Source organism: Megalobrama amblycephala, linkage group LG17, assembly GCF_018812025.1.
Source record: "Megalobrama amblycephala isolate DHTTF-2021 linkage group LG17, ASM1881202v1, whole genome shotgun sequence".
Taxonomy (NCBI): domain Eukaryota; kingdom Metazoa; phylum Chordata; class Actinopteri; order Cypriniformes; family Xenocyprididae; genus Megalobrama; species Megalobrama amblycephala.
In genome coordinates, this window is record NC_063060.1 from 25,305,071 (window position 1) to 25,319,836 (window position 14,766).

At 35.8% G+C, this 14,766-nt stretch overlaps 1 protein-coding gene across 6 annotated transcripts in view; it reads left to right on the forward strand.

Annotated features, from left to right (window-relative positions):
* Positions 1-14,766, forward strand: part of dpp6b (dipeptidyl-peptidase 6b) — a 161,556-nt gene that overhangs the window by 116,777 nt on the left and 30,013 nt on the right. For 5 of the 6 annotated variants that reach the window (XM_048163111.1, XM_048163112.1, XM_048163109.1 and 2 more), the window contains 5 exons: positions 4,706-4,804; positions 9,348-9,460; positions 9,547-9,621; positions 9,804-9,856; positions 10,452-10,533. In XM_048163111.1, coding sequence (XP_048019068.1) covers positions 4,706-4,804; positions 9,348-9,460; positions 9,547-9,621; positions 9,804-9,856; positions 10,452-10,533 — 422 coding nt within the window. Of the gene's footprint in view, positions 1-194; positions 553-4,705; positions 4,805-9,347; positions 9,461-9,546; positions 9,622-9,803; positions 9,857-10,451; positions 10,534-14,766 lie in introns of those variants that run through there. The other variant, XM_048163110.1, reaches the window with a different exon arrangement.

Genomic DNA, 14,766 nt, shown 5'->3' on the forward strand with positions numbered 1-14,766 from the left:
GCGCGGGCTGAGGCTGTGCGGCCGGTGGTGGGGTGGAGGCAGCAGCGGACCGCCGGGGCAGGACGTGTTTGATAGCCTCAGCCTGCTTCTTTGTGGCCGAGAACTGCTGGGCAAAGCTATATACTATAGCTTCAGCTCTGTTCTAATGTGCTGAGGCACACAGGGAACAGCTGCGATGTGACTGCAGGTACACCACTCCCTGAGTCACACGCACAGAGGAACCGGCCTAAATCGCAAACCAACAGGGCACTATCTCAGTGTTGAGGTCTAGACTCTTATTCCTTGGTTCTCAAGGGGCAGGGGTCCGCTCTCCTATGCCCCGTACGGGCTCTGGCTCCGGCCAGGGGAGCGGCATGGCGGAGTATAGGCAGGGTGACTTGAGGATTACGGTCAGGGCTTCCCCGCCGAGCTCCACCCTGTGGGCCCCTGTCCCTTCTGCAACACTGCAGCCTATGGTGTTACCGGAGGATCGTGCTGGTCCCTCTGTTGAGCGACCAGTCGCTTCCTTTGGTGCACCGGCAGATGACCAGATGTCGATTGCAGCATCAGAAGGTGAGCTATACACTTATATACTATATACTAAACTGTATACTATATACTGCTGAGAGTGATGTTTAGATGAATATATAAATATGTGCTATGTGTTTTCCTCTCAATAACAAAATAAACACACAACAAAAAATGACAGTGGTGAAAAAGCAGAAGTAAAAAGCATATGATCATAGTGATGTGGAAATGTTTGCACCAGCTCTGCAATTCACCAGCATCATTTTGAGAGATGAGGTAATTAAAATTACACTGTTAGAATAGTTTGATTATAAAGTATATTTGAGATTATAGATCTGGCTATGTGAAATTATAGTTTAAATTAATCATTTTTTCTTTGCATGACACATTGACATTATAGTACAGACTAGCTCTTTCAGCATTATCCTGAATATTGTATAGGCATTCTTTTCATGTGTCATTGAACTGAAGAAGAGAGGTTCTCAGGAGCACGCATAAACACACATCCTTTTGAATTTTTCCGGCGAAACTGTCCTGAGTCCTTCACATAAAAATCAGCCTACTCTACAGGCTTTCATAGACAACCTGTGAAACTGTTCTCACATTAGCAATATAAAAATTAATACACGAAAATCTTTACATATAATTCTTCCAATTCTCTGATTCTTATCTACTGAGAAAAAGATCCCAGGAATTTCACATGTCTCCTCTGGAGCAGTGGTTCCAGGAGGCTTAAAATTATTTAAATTGACAAAATATGTTTTACAATTAGCCAATGTCAAAAACTCAATATGTAATCATATTTATTATTTTAATTTGATCTTTCAACAATTGTCATTTATATTAAAGATATATGATGAAGTTTTAAAAGTGATTTCTAGACCTGGAAAAGCTAAATTAAATAAAAGTCAAGAAATGTTTTTGAATCAACTTTTATTTTTCTAGTTATGTCAAGCTCTAAAATATTCTGAGTAGTATAAAATTACTATTTGTGTGGGGAAAAAAAACTCACAACTCATATATTTAAAAAGTCATACATTTATCGGAAATAAAAAGTGTAAAGCCTTTTACATATTAATTTTATATCTCTGAACTCTTCATATATGTCAACAATTGGCTCATTTAATTCTGTTTTTGTTTCTCTAATGAGAAACATCTGAGATAAAGCTGATACTCGACTAAAGCTTAACATAACTGAAAAGTCTCCAAAGCTATGAAAGAGTAACCCATGGGCAATAATTTTCCTCTGGGTGACTGGATTTGAATAATTTAGCTTGAACTTCTGGTATTGTTTAGCTGGTATTGTTTTTCTTGGTACCAGTGAAAAACTGTGTTGTTAAAGCAGGAGAGACAGAGATGCCAAGCAGCTGCTGCAGCCAAAATATTCCTCAAAGTTGCAGGTTCAATCATGGTGATTTTCCAGGGTAATTAGTATAGCATACATAATTATGACTGTACTTCATCAAAAGGAAAGTGGGCCACCGTCTTTCCCCAGAGTTCAGTTAAGTATTTTTTTTTTTTCAAACACCAGTGATGGAGGATGTATGCAAACACAGATCAATTGTTGGAGAGCCTAAATTTGGGAGTAGCCTCAAGAAATGAGTGAACTCATTTTTAACTCTCTCCTAATTGAGGGTGAGGCGATTCAGAGTGGTGCTTGCCGAAAAATATCCAAAAGAGACCCATTAAACTAAAGCAAATTTTAAAGATTAAGTTTGTATGATGTATTATAGTGTTATTTTATTATTTATAAAGTAATTATTAATATTTAGAATTAGGTTTTATTTTTATTTATTTTCACTTTTCATTTTAATTTAAGTTTTTTTAGTAATTTTATTTTAAATATTTCAATTTAGCTTTATTTTTTATTTCTTTTAGTTTTAGTAATTTTGTAACTATTTTAAAACTTAAACTATTTTATTTTAATTCAGTTTCATTTCACTTACTGAAAGTAGTTTTTAGTTTTAGTTATGAACAACACTGTCATGAACATATTTATTCAATATGATGTATGAAGAAATTAAATGTCATTCCACTTTGCCTTTCTTGCTTGTACTCCTTGAGTTCAGTTGCAAAGTGTTAAACTCCTTCTGAATGGATACTTTTAGGGAGACAAACAATGTGGATGAGTATAGGCGTCTATTAAAAAATAAATAAAAAAAACCTCTGGCTGATTAGATCAATGTGTGCGGATCAATAAAGCTCTAAATAGAATGAGACACACTAGGGATCCCCAGTCTCTCCCTCCACCTCATGTCAGCTCTAGTAATTGGCCGTGGTCCTGTGGACTAGCGAGGGAGTTGTTTGCTGAAGCCAGATCTCACGGGAAAAGAAGTCAAACAATATGGTGGGAGCTATGCATACATTTTTAAAAAAAAACTGTTGTTTTTCCCCAATATCTTTTTGTGGTCTTGAGGGACCTGACAGAGGCGGTTTATAATACAAATTTCTGATTTACTTTTTTTTTACTTTTGAAGTTTGACCATTAAACTCTATCTGTCTATGAAGATATGTTACCTTGTGAAAAAGAAGTTTTTCTGCTTGCAAATTCCGCTATGTAAATAGCAAATCCGCCATGGCGCGAGCGCAACTGGCTTTTAAAGTGAAAGGGAGATGAGATTCTGATTGGTTTATTGCATGTTATGCCAAAAAAACACACCCATTACTCAGTAAGAGAATAGGGACAACCCTTTTAGACCATGCGCCAGGCCGCAGACCATTTTTTCCTTCGTTAAACTAGCAAAAGTGGATTTGGACACGCCCTAAGTGCACTTGCGCCATGCGCTTTAGACCATGCGCTTAGAACGTTAAAATGGGGCCCATCGTTTCCTGTGTTTCCTTTTGTTTCTGTGGTTTCTCAGGATATTTTTATTTGTTCTCATGAATACTCTCATTGTTTGATTGATTTGATTCACCTGTTCCTTATTTAGCTTTTGGTTTCTCTCTGTGTATATATAGCCCTCAGTTTGAGTTGTCATTTGTCCGTTCGCATTTATTTTTAGTTGGTTGTTATTCTCCTGTGTAATAAAGTGACTGCTGCATAGATCCTGCCTCAACCTCTCTTCCTTTCTGCAACCAACTGTGACAGAAGAACTGACCCCCAAAAATTGATCTAGTAGCAGTTCCACTTCACCCAGAAGACCAACTTTTGTCCCTTTATTAAGGGGGATATTCACTGGAGGATTATGTGGGAGACTTTATTGAACTTTGCCGTCAGGTTCACTAGAATGAGGTAACGTTAAAGACATGCATTTGGAGTGGGCTAGATGATCACCTCCACCAGCTGTTATTTACTTCAGTACATCTAATATGCATTGCCGATGACTGGATCCCCCCTGACAGTAGAGGAGGGCCTGCTCCACACTCTCCATACCCATTCCAGCCAGGACCACCCCTAATCCTCCAGTAGACCTCATGGACCCAGAGCCCAGGCAGCCTTAAGCCACACCCCCACAGACTTTATGCCAGAGCCCACCGCAGACTCAGAGCCTATGCCTGCAACAAAGCTAAAAGCCAAAGATTACACCAGAAGCCAACTTGTCCCGGAGCCCAAGCTGATTGCTGAGTCTGACCAGGTGTGAAAGCCGGCACCAACGTCAGTTCCAAAGGTTGTGTTAGTGGAATTAGATTGCATGGAATGGAGCCCTGCTCATACTCCCGCAACTAAGGGGCCCTGTCCGAAATGGAACCCTAAGCCCTCGTCATCTTCCTCCGAATAAACACTTTCATGACTTATTGCCACTTTGACTGCCGGGTAGACTTGCGGGCTTGGCAAAAATCGGCAGCAAGGGGGGCGCTTGCAAAAGACAACATCTTTGGTTAATTAGACAGTTGCTCCAGAATCAACAATCAGATTTGTGGGACAAGTTTGCAGTTTAAGTCAAGTTTAGGCTTACAATCAGGATTAGGTGCTTCTACATCAGTGTTCACTTATCGTTTCCCTCTGAGTTTAGGGATAAGGAATGGGTAAGGTTAGGTTTAGGGTTAGGAGCACAGATTTTTCGTATAGGGAATGTTGTTCCAGGATCAACAAAATATGGTGATCCAGGAAAATTACTTGCTTGGCAAAATCACAGTAACCCCTTCAATAACCTGTCAAGAATTTAAAACTATTTTAAACTACGTTCGGCAGTTTGTCTTGACAAACTTTCCTTTTCTAGTTTGCTCTTGTAATATTGTCCAAATCTTCTGCTCACAGGTGAGGATGACAGTCTGGCCTCCAAAAAGAAAGTCACGATTGAGGACATCTTCAATGGAAAGCTCCAGGCACACGACCCCGAGGCAGCATGGCTTAGCGGTGAGTGGCAGTTGAGTTTTACTCCCTCTCGTTCGCCTGCTAGTGCTGTGGGTGGATGCAGTCACTTTTTTCATCATCTCATAACAACAGAGAGAAATTGCATCAGGATCTGCATCTAAAGCTTCATACTGATCGAATACAATCTCTGTGGTACTTCAGATGAAAATCCCCATTTAATATGGACAGGTGTGGAGATATATTCTTAACCAGCATTGCATATTTTTTTCTTTCTTTGTTTGGTTTTGCATTCTTTCAAGTTGGTTTAAAGGCTCTGGGTTTTCACATTACACTTAAAATAAATGACTGCCGACTCAGAGTCACTTTATTGCCCTTTTATTTACTGTAAATCTTGGATAGGGATATGTATTACCTTTCATTGCTGAAAAATGAAACCTGTTAAAAATTCTGGTTAAAACTGGCTTTTCCAGCTGGTCCGAGCTGGTGCATGGTTTTCAGGCTGGTTTAAATAATTTACTCATTACTTGATGGGTACCTGTTTTTGACCAGGTAGACAATCTTTATATTTGATAAAACTGGTATACAACCTTGGACCAGCAAAAACTATCTACTTGTTTTTGAATATACACCCGTAGGTCTCTGTACACTGTAAAAAAATATTTTTTAAGTTGTAAATAAAACAAAGGGTTACACTTTATATTGATGTTCCACTTTAGACATTCTACTAACTTTAAGTAACTTTGCAAGATATTTTTGATGAAATCCAAGAGGTTTTTTCTGATTGTCTGTTGGGTTACCATCAAAATAAAGTGTTATCAGATGTTAAGCAGACATTCTACTAATACTTTAATAACTTGTAGTTGACATGGAGTTGCAGAGTTACTTAAAGTTAGTAGAATTTCAGGTAACCCTTCGGTATGGAGAACATATTCACTATTAACTATCACTTTTGCCTCAATAAACTCTTAATTTACTGCTTATTAACAGTTAGTAAGGTAGTTGTTGTAGTGTTTAAGTTTAGGTATAGGGTAGGATTTAGGGATGTAGAATAGGGTCATGAAGAAAAATGCATTAATATGTGCTTTATAAGTACTAATAAACAGCCAATATGCAAGCTAATAAGCTACAAGTGAGAATTGTTGTCCATACTAAAGTATTACCGAATTTCTAAAGTGAACCATCAAAATAAAGTGTTACCAAACAAATATTACTGTAGTACTTTTTACAAGAGAATATGGTAACACTTTATTTTAGGGTCTTTTAACTAGTTGCTTATTAGCATACATATTACTAGAATATTGGCTGTTAATTGGTACTTATTAAACTCATATTAATGCCTTATTCTGCATGATCTTATTCTACATTATAAATCCTACCCAAGACCTAAACTTAACAACTACCTTATTAACTATTAATAAGCATTAAATTAGGAGTTTACTGAGGGAAAGGTAGTTAATAGTTTATATGTGTTCCCTATACTAAAGTGTTATTGAAAATACTATTTCAGTTTCTCTACTTCAAAATTTCATGTTCAATTCAATGTGTTACTTTTCGTTACTTTCTAATTTTTTTGCAATATTTCTAGTGCATATAATTTTTTCAAAAAGGACAGATTGTTATAAAAGTTGGCTATTGAAGACAGTACAACAGATGGGTCAGGCTAATTAACCATGAGAGTAGAGGTTGGCATGACCTCACAAAATGGGCAAATCGCCATCCCCCAAGACTCGAAACTTGTTCCCCAAACTCTCAAAAATGGGATTTTTCTCATTGTAATTCAGTATTAAAATTACTGTGAGTCTTTGGCACAATGATCCACATTAGCATGTCACATAATCCTCAACAGCATTTGCATGTTTTTTGTTTTTTTGTTATTGTATCATTCCATCCACAAATTCATTGCCAGCATCATATTAGCATGATCTACTTTGATGCACTGCAGCATAATTTCTTAGTATTTCCATTGTTTACATTTGCATTAAATGTTGTCATGTTGTACGCCTTTACAAGACATGAAGCATACTTGAATAGATGTATATTCATTTTAAAGTGGCTGATTGTTCTGTGCATTGACACACGTTACAGTGCTTTATTTTATGTAGAGTATGTTGTTTTATTGCACATTATCAGTCTTTTTACACTGCACAAAATCTAAAACAAACAAACAAACAAAAAAACAACCATTGCATGTATAAAACTTTTGAAAAGGGTAAACGGTACAATAATTTTTGACATTTATATAACTGATCTATAGATGTAAGTGTGAGTTTCAATGCAGTATATTTTCTATATCAACAGTGAAACCTTGTGGAAAATACACTTTTAAAAAGAAGCAAAAGAGTATGTAAATAATATCCTTTAATAGAATATACTTAAGTAACTGAATGTAATGTTTTTGGACACTTCATTGCATGTTATTCAAAATTAGATGAATAATTATTATATATAATCTTTATATGTAATTTCATAATTATTTTCTTTAAAATTGAAATATGGTTAAAGTGTATTATGTAGGCTACTATCAAGAATTTATAGTAAACTAAAATATATCTTAATTAATTTAATTTGACATTATTACAAAGTACTTTTTAAAAATGTACTTAAGTGTGTTAAGAAACATGAAAAAAGTACAAACGTATACTCTTTAAGTTCACTTAAGTGTCCTTTTATTTTATAAATATATAATTTGCAGGTACAATTTTTAAAAATATACTAAAGATATAAGGTAGCCTACCCTACTGGTGCACATTAAGCGCACTTCTTTTCATAAGTGAAGCAATCCTAGGAACAAATCAACAGGAGGTTTCTGGGGAAAAAAGCTTGGTCACTAAACTAACACTGAACTTAAAAAATTAAATAGAAACTATAACCAAGCATGCTTGCTGTAATGTTTTTGCATAGTATCGTCACAGATAGTTCTCACTGAGGTTGTTCTGGTTTATGTCTCTATACTAAGGCTTTTGTTGGAACCTTATTTTAGCTATTGTTATTAAAAGTTTTCTGTGCCTGAAATTTCACCCTATTTTTGGGAGAATGGAGAATGGGAGTGTCCTTTGTTTGTCCTTGTTTGTGTTATAAAGGTGCAGCCCAGGTGCTTTGTAAACCATGAAAAAAGATGTTTTGATATGCATTTTGATTAATAATTTTTTGTTATTCTGCTCCTGAAAACACATTTGTTGATTTAAGGCTGTGTTTACCTCCGAGAAACAGCCCCATTATTCTCCCTCTGACATGCTCCACAACTCAGCGTCAAGCCTTTTTAAAAGCGATCACTCGTCTGTATTATTTATCAAGGCGGGCACTATCTGCATTCAGGTCTGTAGCAGACTTGTTTACCGGGCTAGGTATAACATTTACAGCCTGAATAAATAAAGAACACAGTTGCCTTAGCAAAACAGGAACTTTTAAAGCTGAGACAAACGAGCCAATGCTCTAAAATAAGCTGTAAAAATGTTTTAAAGGCTATTAAAAATAAATGAATGAATACATTTATATGCATTATAAAAATGAACCCAAGCCATTTTATGTGCATGTAACACAACAGTAAAAGTAGATGTCTGTTCTCATCAGAATGAAGCCATTGTTCATAAATCTTTACCCTATTGTTCTGCTGATTCAAATATATAAGAAACATTTCTTAATTATAATTAATAAGCACAATAGTTGAAAACAGTTGCGCTGCTTAAAAGGTTAGTTCAGCCAAAAATGAAATTTCTGTCATTTATTACTCACCCTCATGTCGTTCCAAACCCGTAAGACCTTCGTTCATCTTCAGAACACAAATTAAGATATTTTTGATAAAATCCAATGGCTCAGTGAGGCCTGCATTGACAGCAAGATAATTAACACTTTCAGATGCCCAGAAAGCTATTAAAAACATATTTAAAACAGTTCATGCGACAACACTGGTTCAACCTTAATGTTATGAAGTGACGAGAATACTTTTTGTGCACCAAAAAAACAAAATAACGACTTTATTCAACAATATCTTGTGATGGGTGATTTCAAAACACTGCTTCATGAAACTTCGAAGCTTTACAAATCTTTTGTTTTGAATCAGTGATTCGGAGTGTCTATCAAACTGCCAAAGTCACATGAACCATTGAAATTTCGAAATGTTTCAAAACACTTATGATGTAACGAAACCTCGTTTACTGAAATCATGTGACTTTTTAGTAGCTTTCTGGGCATTTGGAAGCGTTAATTATCTTGCTGTCAATGCAGGCCTTCACTGAACCATTGGATTTTATCATAAATATCTTAATTTGTGTTCCGAAGATGAACGAAGGTCTTATGGGTGTGGAACGACATACCCAACTAACCCTTTGAAATTTTATTAAAATATTTCAAGATTCATGGATGAATAGAAAGTTCAAAGTTGTATTATTATATACACTCTTCTTGGCAGCTAAACTATAATAATGTGCAGCCAGCTAGACATTATCACAAAAGAAACGATTCATAGTGCAAAAACACGTGTTATCACTCTCTCAAGGTTTATTTTGTGATAATGACCGGCTGACTGTACATTATTAGTATATTATGTATATCAAGGATAATGTTTTTTTCTTCTTCCCCTTCATAGACACTGAAATTCTGTACCGTTCCCATGAGGGCGATGTGGTGAAGCTCAACGTGCTGACAAATACCTCCAAGATTTTAGTGAAGAACCAGATGTTTGAGAGTTTCCACAGCCAGGTTCTTACCGCTTTGATTAAATATGCAAAATATGCAGCTCTTTTTGTACTTGTAAAGAAAAGTAACTTTAGAGCCTTTGGTTTCAGGGATCCTTCAAACCGACCAAATACCAAGTATCTCCTGATCTAAAATACGTGCTGTTGGCCTACAACATTGTGCCGGTAAATGCTTCATATTCTGATTTATAATGTGAAAAATCTAGCTATGTTTGTTACTCAAATTCTCTTGTCTTTTGTTACTAAGTTCTCTTATCTGTTGCATCACATCTCTTTATAAAAGATGACAAAGTGTGCGACTGATCACGCTTCTAAAGGACATCTCATCTGCTCTCTTTGTTCTACAGCTTTATCAGTATTCCTTCATGGCCCATTACATCATCTGCAGCCTTGATTCTCCGTAAGTCTTGTTATAAGTGAATTCTTTCAACATTCTTACTGGTTAAAGTTTTTGTTGTCACTAACTCTAATGTCAAGAGGGTTCAGCTCACTGAGCTCATTAGGATAGAGCCGTTGTAGAGAACTGAATTGTGGGTAGCACTGCCACCTAGTGTGTTTCCTAAGAAATGGTGTCATTTTCCCCAGAGCTGGCTGTGTCTGTCCAAATACAGAATAATTTGTGCTCAGAGTGGGTCTCCACCTGATCTAAATTATTCATTACTGATAGCCTTTAACATCACAAGTGAATTCAGTTTTTGACCCATGAAATACATTAACATGATAATTGTACAGGATACTATGGGAATTAGACTTCAAATAGGTTAAAAGTATACACACATCTTTTTCATTCAGTTTGGCTCACGCACACACTTTCATATTCTGTCATTCTAACAGAAACATATGAGATACATATTTGACCTTCACTAGTGCTGCATCACAATACAATTCATAAATGGAAAGAAACACACACACACACACACACACACACACACACACACACACACGCACGCGCAATTGTCCTATTCTTGTTTTGAGAATGGTTTGTCTTTTGACAGAGAGAAAGTAGAGCTGACCCCTAATGAGGTGCAGAATACCGCACTGCAGTACGCCGGATGGGGTCCCAAAGGACAGCAACTGGTAAGAGAATCACAAACACATTTGTACCACCGATGTGTCACACACAAAAAAAGTGAACTTAAAAAAAAAGCAGTAATTAAATACCACAAATCAGTTATAAGAGGTTGGTTTAATATACAGTAGACTACCAATTTCGCTTGTTTATTATAACTTTAATCAATTTATGATTTTGTGGAACATGTATCAGGTTGTACATGTACAGAGAATCTAAAAAGTCTGCTCACCCCTGTTAACCCTTAAATGCATTCCTCGGGTCTTTAGTGACCCGGGACGCCATTCACTACCCTCCTCCTCGTTCATTTTTTAAAGTTAGACATCAACCTTCTTGGTATTCCTCAATCAATTCATTATAAAGAATATAACAAGAAAAAAATCATAAAATTATAAAAGAATGCCTATTTTTGTATTCATTTTTTGTAAAAAATTGTATAGGGTTGCAAACGACCCGAGGTGTGTATGAGTGTACGTATATTTTTTCTGCACAACAATAATTGAATCTTAGATGACGGAATAAGTGCAATTCACCTTTATTCCACAAGGTGGCAATGTCTGAAACACAATGCTGAAGTGACGACTCATTCAGACAGAAAACGAAATAATAAGAAAAACATGAAATGGCTCAGCGATTTACTGCAGAGCAAATACTGAACGCAATCAAATATGACTGTAACTCTTACTGGATGGATCTGGTGAAGCTGTTAGCGATCAAAATATTGATTTTGAAGATGTTAAAAATTATATAGTTTTGAGAATACGTTTGAGATCACGAATGGGCTCATATTCGTGACCTCAAACATAAAACTAGCCCATTATTTGCTGAATTTACTGGGAAATGAGCTCTGACGAGGACAGTGTTGATGGCAATAAACATCTGCTCAAACGGAGCCCTTTCAAGCTCCAAAAGGTAACAAAATATGCTTTATTTTATTCTTCTGTAATTGTTACTCTATTATCAGAAGAGTTTTATAATATTGCGACAGGGAGAGATCATTCCGTGTTAGATATTGATCCGGGTCGATAAAGACCCGAATATGTAAGAATGATTGGTGAAACAGTCATGCATTTAAGGGTTAAAACAGCTGTTTTTTGTGATGTAAAAAATGAATAAAAAAATAAATCATCAGAACTTTTGCACCTTTGATGTATGAAACAGACAAACATAATGACCACCATGATCATAATCTACATCAAATCCTGGTTTGCCTTGATAGAAATCTAAAGAATCCCAAATCTCCACTAATCTTTTGAAAATGGAGTGTTTTAAGCTTTCAGCTCAATTTGAGCAAAGCACTAGAGTAAAGTAAAACCTGGAACTGTCACAGCTGAGCCTCATAGCTGGAAATAGTAATCGCATCTAAGAAAGTGTACATTTTAGTAATGCTTTTTATTTGAACAAGTCTCTTTTAAAGGGACAGTTCACCCAAAAATGAAAATTCTTTCATCATTTATTCACCCTCGTGTCATTCCAAAACTGTAAGACTGTCGTTTATCTTTGAAACACAAATGAAGATATTTTTAATGGAATCAGAAATTTCTGTCTCTCCATTGACAGTCCACACATCTATCACTTTGACGCTTTAAAAAGATCATAAAGAGACTGTAAAATATGAATCAAATTTTCTGAAGAGACTGCTTTTTATGATGAACAGATTGAATTTAGGATTTTATTCTCAAATAAACATTCATCAACACACACACATCAGATATGGTAAGGTTCATTCTTGTGTGTTATGTAGCATGTTTGAGCTTCCACAAGAACCAATGAGGTTTGTTCTTGTGCATCAAGCAAGTATAGTTGAGTTTCTGTTTATGTTTGCTGGTCAATGTTTATTATGTGAGTAAAAGCCTAAATTCAATCTGTTCATCATATAAAGCGACCGAGTCTTTTCAGAAAATTTAGATTGAACCGCTTGATTCATATGGATTAAATGATGACAAAATTTTCATTTTTGGGTGAACTAACCCTTTAAGATTTTAATTTACCTTTTTGAATCATCTTGTTTTGAGGTTCACTTAAATATTCCTTCAGTGTGACCATTTTTGAAAGTAGAAATATTTCAAGTACACTTAAATTCAAAAGTTAGGGGTCATTATGATTTTTTATTATTATTATTATTATTATTATTATTATTCTGCAAGGACACGTTAAATTGATCAAAAGTAACAGTAAAGACATTTATAATTTTAATTCAAATAAACGCTGCTCTTTTGTACTTTGATGTATCATCAGAGAATCCCGGGGAAAAAAGTATCACAGTTTCCACTAAAAAACTGTTTTCAACATTGATAATATGAAATGTTTCTTGAGCACCAAATCTGGCATGTTCTGTTTGTGTTTAGTTTCATTTTCACTAACTGTTAGTTTGTTTCTCTTCGGTTACCTGTTGCCTGTATTCCTTTGTTTCGTTTTTTTGTTTTTTTTTCCACCAGTCATTAGTTTCTGTGGACACAAATTCAATCAGCACACCTGTTCACTCTTGAGCTTGTTATCTTTGCATATTTAAGTTCCTCTTTGTCAGTTCATTGTCCATTATTGTTTGTGTTGTCCTGACTACTCTGTTATGTTGCCTCTCTTCTTACCTTGTTTTGTTTTATAGAATAAATACTTTTTGTTATTTGAACCTTTTTTGGAACTTTTTTCATCTTCCTTGGGACTAAATTTGACAAAATCATCATATTAGAATGATTTCTGAAGGATCACATCACAATGAAGACTGGAGTAATGATGCTGAAAATTCAGATTTGTCATCAAATAACATTTGAAACTAGATTAAAATAGAAAACTATTTTAAATTATAATAATATTTTTGATCAAATAAATGCATCCTTGGTGAGCATAAGAGACTTCTTCTTCAAAAAAATTAAAAAAAAATTTATCAACCCCAAACTTTTGAACTGTAATTTTAGTCCCACTGCTCAATATTTCATATCAACTACCCACATGTCCATCATTCTGCTCATTTCCATAAATAAGTGTGAAGCAGTACCAGATTCATACTGGATCTAGAGATGTGACCTGGTCATTTTGAACTGATTGTGTCTATGTCATGCTGGCAGAGATAGAGTAGGACCATTAGTAAGTAGCAGATGGCAGCAGCATGACACAGCCTCATTTCAAAAGAGCTGATTTTAGAAGCTATGTTTCTTACTGACCTTAAACGGCACTTACTAAGGGTGTCATTACTATAACAATTCCTCAAAGTTAGGGTTAGATATTTAAACAAACCTCTAACTGTAGCTTACTATATTAATCCTCATCCTTTTTTTTTGTTATAGTACATATACTTATTATTAAGTTGTATTGAGTTTGGTAAGAATACTTATAAACAAAAAAATGGGGTCAGAAAAATAAACAATTTAAATGGAAAACAAGATTATTTTTCTTATCCCACTGGCAGATATTTGACAGTACTTCATATCTAAAGTAATTTGTTCTCAAGTAAATGTACTTGATTTCAGAATGTAATCAGTCTGAACACAAGGACATCACGTGTGTTTTTTTGTGGGGGTTTTTTAAACAACGAGCAAAAAAGACAAACATGGGCACACAAGCATACTGTGTTTATATTAGTACTATAGTTTGTTGTTTTTGTATCAATCTTACGTTATCAGTCAACACAAGAAGTGCAATATAATACAAGCCTGGATTATGTGTCAGTGTTTACATACTTGCAAACACAAACCTCATAAATATGCGTTTAAACATATTTGTTTTTGTGTATTATAAGCAAAGCACACATGCATGGAAACTGTGTGTGTGTGTGTGTGTGTGTGTGTGTGTGTGTGTAAGAGAGAGAGAGAGAGAGTTGAGCATCAGGTGTGTAATTTTGCGGATTCCCGTATGCTGCTTTGTGTCCTGTGCTTCGGTGACGCCTCCGGCAATTAGTTTTCTGTGACAGAGCAATCAGCAGGGGCCAGTGCAGCCAGAACCTACACTGAAGGTCACATCCCAGACTCCTCCGGGGGGAAGAGAGTGCGAGACGGATCAAAATGGTGGTCATGGATGAGCAGAGATAGAGATGTAGAGGAGGAGTCGCTGTACATCACTGGTGTGATGGAGGAGAACATACAGACAGAGGAACGGGGGCCAGAGTGTAGACACATGCCATTGGCTCTGTCCCAAAACCTACTGACCTGCCTCGCTGTCTACTGTCTACATAGGCAGCTGCCTTCTAAAACTCACGCATATGCATACATGATTGTATCGCAAAAAATAACATTGCAGCAGTTCAT